This window comes from Mesitornis unicolor, unplaced genomic scaffold (assembly GCF_000695765.1).
Source record: "Mesitornis unicolor isolate BGI_N332 unplaced genomic scaffold, ASM69576v1 scaffold12454, whole genome shotgun sequence".
Classification (NCBI taxonomy): Eukaryota; Metazoa; Chordata; class Aves; order Mesitornithiformes; family Mesitornithidae; genus Mesitornis; species Mesitornis unicolor.
The window spans coordinates 65,337-73,025 of NW_010179464.1; the positions used below are offsets into that span (position 1 = coordinate 65,337).

At 35.4% G+C, this 7,689-nt stretch overlaps 1 protein-coding gene across 1 annotated transcript in view; it reads right to left on the bottom strand.

The window, feature by feature from the left end:
- LOC104539309 (attractin-like protein 1) overlaps window positions 1-7,255 on the bottom strand; it is a gene marked incomplete at both ends in the record, with an annotated part of 60,591 nt that extends 53,336 nt beyond the window's left edge. The window contains 3 exon segments of the mRNA XM_010182794.1: window positions 318-486; window positions 1,741-1,873; window positions 7,137-7,255. Of these exon segments, the coding sequence (XP_010181096.1) occupies window positions 318-486; window positions 1,741-1,873; window positions 7,137-7,255 (421 nt within the window).
- Window positions 7,256-7,689: the final 434 nt, after the last annotated feature.

Sequence of the window (7,689 nt, forward strand, 5' to 3'; positions counted from 1 at the left end):
AGCGCATTGAAAAGGGCTGGGATTTCCCAGATCTGTTCCAGCCATTCTCTTGAGTCACATCTTGAAAGTAAACTGTAACCTGTAACAGCTAAATCTGGTAAGGAGAAACACTTCAAAAGTGCTGTGCCATTAGCTTTGAACATGAGATTTCTTTAATATCCCACACACCATTTATATCGGTCTTTAGCACCATGCTACATTTCTTTGAAGGCATAAACTTTCCTGTCTTTGGACAAATCCCTAAAATAGATTTCTCAGAGCGAATTTAATTCACATAAACATCAATTACAGTTACTCAGGTTACCTGAAGTGTATACTTCTGTATTTCATCCAGAACAAATTCCACTTCTTTTGAGGTTGTTAATGAGGCAAGATTCCCACTTAAATTGTAGCAATAGAGTTTGGCATTGTCATAGTTTTCACGACTAGAATTTATGCGGAGGCAGGCGTCTCCAATGTGACTCCATCCTTCCCCACACAGATGAGCTAGTGTAAAAAGCATACAATTAAAGCTGATTTGAAAAAACTTTTAGAAAACCTAAGGGAGCCTGAATTTTATCTTCCTGAGATAATATAATTCAAAATACCACCCACACTCTATTTCCCTTTTCACATCACATAAATTCTAGAACACTAAGTAGTATTATAATGGGTTTTTTATGAAAAGAAAGTTTTAACAACTTAACATATACCTTATAAATATTTTCTAAGTTTCATTGTAACAATATTATTATGACACTTTTTCCTGTATGCAGATTTGAGAACTCAATATTAAAGATTAGATTATGTGCACAATTACTAGAGCTTTAACCATTCACTTTACCTAAATGTTATGTAAATTTCAAAATTTGAAAAAAACTGTTCTTTGCTTTACCATCCTATCTTTACGTTTATATTTGCCTAATTACAGACATAATCAGAATGACAGGAAATTCTGATAACATCTTAGAAAATACTTCAACATATTTCAGCATTTTTCAGATTCAGCCAACTGTTAAGAGATGAGTAATTCAAAGCAACTGTCATAGTTAATCTTTACAAAGATTACACAGATGCAGTTTTAAACTCGATTAAAGTTATTTAATGAATAATCTCTGAAAAAAAACTGTGTTCATTAACTTCACCTGGACATAAAGATCAAATTGAAAATGTTCTGATATCTGTGTATATGCAGTTATGAATATGAATTACAGAATAAATACTATTTCAGAATGTTAACAGTCACCTTCTGAGAATATTTTATATTATCAATGTAATATCCACTGCTTTCATAGTATTACCAACATTAGACAATCAAGAAACTAGATCTTAGGCCTTATCTGCACAGGAAAATTGAAGCATAATTGAAATATAATTTATAAGATAAAAGCTCAGCTAGTAGAAGTAACAGTGTCAGTGAACAGGAAAGAGTAAAGGACTTGGTATGGCAATTCCGCTCTGCACTCAGTGATCCGCACAGGCTAGAACTCCTCCCTGGCTTGTGCAGAGGTGTGTGCCATTAGGCCTTCACCAATATTATCATCTCTCCTAACAAGATTAAAGGTAGCATTGACATCCCAATCAGGGATGTAATTACATCTGTGTTCACCTTTACAGGCACAGCCAGGCAGGGAGAGTCAGCACAAGTAAAACCAACCCAGGTCTACTCATTGAACAAATATTGGTTGATAATAATGGAGAAGATTTACCCAATTTTAAAAACAATTATAAAAAGCAGCGTTGTCACTCCACAGCCCTTACCAGGTAGTGCCTGGCACTCCTGTTGCCGCTGGTCCCACTGGCAGTTCAGGTGCAGCGAGCAGCTTTTGCAGCTGGTCAGTTTGTTGCAGATCTGTTCGTTCCTCACATGGCATTTGGTGTAGTTTTTAACTGACTATAAAAACAAAACAGACAAAACAGCATCTCAAAGTATGTTAAACTGTCAACAAACCAGAAGTCAAAACTGAAATACACAGCAGATGGATCCCTCCTAGAAATATCTCAGCCACCTAAGAGCTAGGTTGAATTTAAGCTCTTGCTCCCTTGCATCTCTAGAGCACAAATCACCCCACCTGTCCTACACAACTAACTTTGAGTGGGTCAAATAATAATTTGAAGATGCCACTTCTGTCTACAGAGCTCAGGAAGAGCTTAAATAAGTAAATTAAATATTTCTTAGATAGTTCAGGGATACACACACATTAAAATATTTCATCCTCTACAGGTTAAAGTAAGCAAAATAAACAGAATATAAAAAATTATGCAAGATACAATTGTAAAATGATCATCACTGACTGAAGGTGATAGAATATGCTATATTTTGATATCTGGATTAAATGAGACAAAAATAGGAGTCATAGACCAGAAGCTGCAAAACACAATAAGGATTAGTTGAAAATTTCCACCATGTCATTTTACATACTTAACTGCAAAGTTGTATGCAAAATAGCTAGTAAAAAATTTACAGAGTCTACACAAAACCCTTTTTTCAAACAACATAAAACCAGGAATAACACTACTCCTTTGGTACCCTAGTACACAAGAAAATGAGTAAACACTGAAGGAATTTTTATTTGGGTTTTTTTTTGTTGGGTTTGGTTTGTTTCTTGCCCTGGAAATTTTGGTCTTCCTTTCCAAGTTAGGCATTTTGAATACAAATCTTCTTTCCCCTCCCTGTACAGTACTTTTAATTAAGACATAATATTGGTATCTTATGTAATAAACTGCCCAAAATCCTCAGCCAATTCATCAGCTTATCCATAAGAAAACTTGTCTCTCTCTCTAACAAGAGATTCATTCATGCACAATAGCAAAAATGCATTGCAAATAGATAGATTATATATGTATGGTTTACACAACACTTTTGGTTGCTTTTCTTTCTAATATTAGCGTATGAAAAAGCACATATAAGGGGCAACATGACAAGTTACACAGTTGTTGGTACTGCAATGACAATGACGATAGGATGTCAACCTACTGCAGTCAGGAGTTCTGAAATAATGCAATTGTTACGATGAATTTTCAATCTCACACAGGACCAGTTTCATTCTTCATTACTGAAGAATGCTGCTGCTTAGGGACTTGTTTGTTGCCTTTACTGGATCAGATGCCCATCAATAATCTGCTTATAAAAGGTACTCACTATTTTTCAGGTCTATAAGAAAGGCAGCAATAGAGCCAGAAAAACAGTTCGAGGAGAAGGCATCTACATCACAGTACGAAGCAGAGCCAAAGGCAATGCCAGAAAGTAATAGAATGTCTATCTAGGCCAATAAATGCATACCAACAGTAAAGCACAAAAAGCCGTTGGTACATACCCATATTCTGTTTCACTCAGTCAGATGAATGTTCACAAAATTGCATGAGAGATGTTTTAAAATGAATTTTAAAGCACAATAACCACCATCTTTTCATTTACAATACCTTGACTAATACTTTTAACACTTCATGATGGCATACAGTCAAAATCCTTAAGCATTCCGATTGTTTTTGAAAATTATATACTCTTTAGTGATATTACTATATATTACCATCGCAATTTTCCAACTAAGCAAAGATCTTTGTTCTATTACTTTCTAATCATGAAGCTTGTTGTGCTCTGGTTATTTAATGTTTAAAATAAAATTCAACATACTAGTGACTATTCTGTAATAACGTTTTCTGTTGTATTCCCTTATTCCCAGCACTTATTTCCCTTAAATCCAATTTAAACATTGCTTTCCTGAAAATCTCATTAGTTCAATGTAGATGTGAATCCAATAGGTAATTCATATTAACACAATATTAAGGTTATAACTTAAGCTACCGATCCCAATGAAATTCAGAAATATGACCGGCCACCTGTTCCTGAAGTTCTATATTGTGTAGGATATTTATAATGTTTACACACAAAAGTATGAGTAAATTATGTTATATATAAGTTTCCCACTTATGTCTGATTTACTTAGACTTTTTTCACTACTGATCTTGATACAGTGGTATATAGACGAATTTACGAACTGCAGTGATTTTCTGCCTATGCACTGTAGAATGAAAATATTACAGTAGTTTACCTTAGAATTTCAGAAATTGCTGTTAGATAATGTACCTCCCGCTCCTCTTCCAGGAATTTTCAGGTTAACAGGTTTGCCTAGTCTAACTATATATTATTAATCTACTGGATTTGCTACTATTTCTCTGAAGCTACTCCCAAATCTTACTATTGAGTGCTCCTTGGTTTTAAATTTTCTTATTTTCTTCCAAGATAAATTTGACACTATTCATATTTCTTTCTACTATATACATCTTCCCTTGTCTACTCTTTGAATTCCACAAATGTAGGTACATTTCTATGATTATTATTGGTACTAGCATAGCATCCAAGGACTCCCACCATGAAAGACGATGTTACCTTTCTGGAAGCTCTGCAAGCATTACAAAAAGACTATGATTCTTGTCTTTAAGACACTGTGTAAAAATTCTTAACAATGTAGGATTATACTTCTCTTTGAGGCATCCTCTATTATTCTATATCCCTCAGCTCATTTTTGAAAAAAGGTAGAATGAGTGATCTTACCATTTTTTTAGCATCCATCATATCTCAAAGATAATTTATTATTATTATTATTACTATTTTATAGGCAAGCACTACATTTTATTATGGAATTATTCAGTGTATTATATAAAACCACTGTAAGCAGTCTGGTGAATTTCAGTGGTGTAATTTCTCAAGGCAAACTCCAAAATCATTATAACAAACAAAAGCTCTAATAGATTTATTTAATGGTAGAACACAGACAACAAGGCACTACTGCTAGCATGCTGTTCTATCTACTTAGTAACCAAATTTCAGTACCGTCTTGAATTACTCATATTTTCAGTAAACTCTTTAAAGACAGGATAAGCATTCACCGTCAAAATCTGTATCAGATATCATGGGGACAAATAGAACCATAGTATGTAGAAGTATCCCACTTATGTGAGTTTTTAGGGGAGACAAAAAAATCAGCTTGCTAGTGCTGAAATGAGCCAGACCTCCGGAAGGACCTGGTGTTGCCAGCCTCTGCTTACAATTACAGTCAGATAGGAGTGTAATGATATATACCTTGATGATCCATGAGCATGCATAGTAGTGGAATATAGAGTCCTGTTAATGTGCTGACCCACATCAGATGGTGTATACAGGCAGGTATATGTGTCTCATCAGTGCATTGGTACTACTTATGAAGTCCATCTGTCCAGAATTATTTCAGGGAAATTTCCATATTTTACAACCCTTTCAATCAGCAGAACAGTCACTGCTTTGCAAATATCCATGACCACAAGGCCAATGCCAAACTGGTTGCCAACACATCTTTATTATGCTGGCCAGTTTCCACCAAGCAAAAGCAACAGGTTCTAATACATTATTGTCTGTCTCATCTGGATGTTCTACCATCTAAGTAATAAATCAACGTCTCTGTAGAGCTGCAAAAAAGGGGCTTCCTCCTGGCAATGTTTCCGAGTCTGCAGTTAGTTATCCCGTATCGTCATTGCAGTACTTTCGTAACATTTCCATTTTGTGGACCACTGCAGTCTATGAAAATGGATAATTGGCCTAATCCATTCCATGTCTCCACATGGTGCCATTCTGTTGATGCTATTTTGGTGGGCTTATGTCGACAGCTGCAAAATTCTGTCTCTCTCATCTTTCAGCCAATACACTAATTTTGCAATAGTCGCCTTCAACTTATGATAGTACCTCTTTTCAGAATTAATTTTTATGAATTTTCAGTATCCCGTTCTTTAGTAACTCCACTAACAGCCTTTGCTATCCATTTCAAACCCTGAATAAAAGACAGAAAATGAAACAGAGAAGACCGGTGCATCAGTTGCTAATTATGCTGGCAATCTTGGTCATGAAAGGTTGTCAAAGAAGGCTACTGAACTGAGAAACTTGCACTAAAATACACAGTGCTTAACATTTATTTGCGATGAAGATGGTCTGCTCCTTAGCAACTGTTCCTTGCTTCAGAGTTGAAAACCACAGTTAGAAAATTGGCACCTAATATAGTGTAATGTGTTAGGAAAGGAAGAGTCCTTGAAAATCTCAAAGGAAACTAACCATTAACGCCTGGAATGTGAAATCCCTCTAAGAGACTTATAACATGGATGTTGATGAATTTGTGTCTGCACTGCTTTTATTAGTAGTGACTAGCTACGAATGCCAGTGATTAGAGCTGGCTGGGCTCACTCTGAATGGGCAAGAGTTGAGACAGAGTTAATTCAACTCACATCTTAATTTGACTGTCTGGAAAACAAGATTGATTTGCATCAGGTTCAAACCACAGAGGACACTACTAATGGAAGTGGGTAAAGAAAGGATTTTGAACTCAAGTATTGCCAGGTGTCTGAAAATAGCTGAAAATATAAGGAAGCAGAATTTATAAAGCTAAAATACTATTATAAGCCTTGTCAAAAATCAAATTAACAAGGAAGAGATGCAGCAGCTGGTGGCCAATAACATAAACTAAAAATCATGGCACTAAGCAATATTAAAAATAGAAAAATATAAACTTGTATTAATCTATATGTTCTTACTGCTTGTATATACAAAGATCAGAACATTCTTACTAGATCATCACAAACCAGTTAAACTCCTGGTGATAAAGACTCATACCCCTTTGATATGACAAGTACAATGAGATGACAAGTAACTCTATGACTTTAGGAAAAACTTTTCTATGATGAGTGACTGGAATAGCAAGACTAATGAAACTGACCCGGTCTTGTTTTAAATGGTAAAAACAACCCCAAACAGCCATCCTTCATGGGATTCCATGGTTTCTGCCTGAGTACTGTACACCACATATGCAAAAATCCAAGTTCATAATGACTCTGGGACGTTCAAAAATGTCATTAATTAGGACATAATAGTATTTCTCCTGAGAGATATAGAGTGCGCTCACATAATCATGAAGAATACATTTTTTTCTCCCTGGAATAGATATATTTGCTACGGTCTAACTCTGCCCTCTGCAATATTCTTACTGCAAAAGCCAGGCAAGCATGTTTATGTTTGCATTCCAAACAAGCTACTACCAGTCTACTATTCCCCTTTCATTTGCTGCAACAGGCTTCTGGTTTAGCTTGAAAACAAACAGGATTAATAACAGGAGCATAGATTTGCAAAGACTCACCATGCTACAGTTACTATTTGCTGAAATGCACTTCTTGTCGTCGCACCACTGGCACCCGTTGGTGTTGGCAGTGCAGCTCGCGCAGTCTGCGTACCGGTAACATCTGTCATCTGCAGCAGCTGTAATGCACATGAAAGTCAAAAAGAAGCATCACACAGAGGAAGAATGACACCACATTTTAAACACTTGCTTAGACTATTTTCTGTTACATCCTTTGTTTGAACTCTAGCCATTCACAGAGGTTTAAGTTTCTGTGAGAAATTAATTCTATTCAGTTAATAAGATTTCCTCCTTTAAAAATACCTTCAGTAACAACTATATTAGAAAGCTCCTAAGTCTTGTATCAACTAAAGGAATATACACCGATTTGCAGCATACAAGTTCTCTTAGCACAGTACATAAATTAAGTTTCTTAAACTATTCATTCTTCACTCCTTTAACACATACGAAAGATCTTCTTCAGGTGCGGATTTCTAAAAAATGTATTAGATTGCTAAACAAGAAGGCAATGGTAAAAGTAGTATATAAAAATAAAAATTTAATATTAATATTA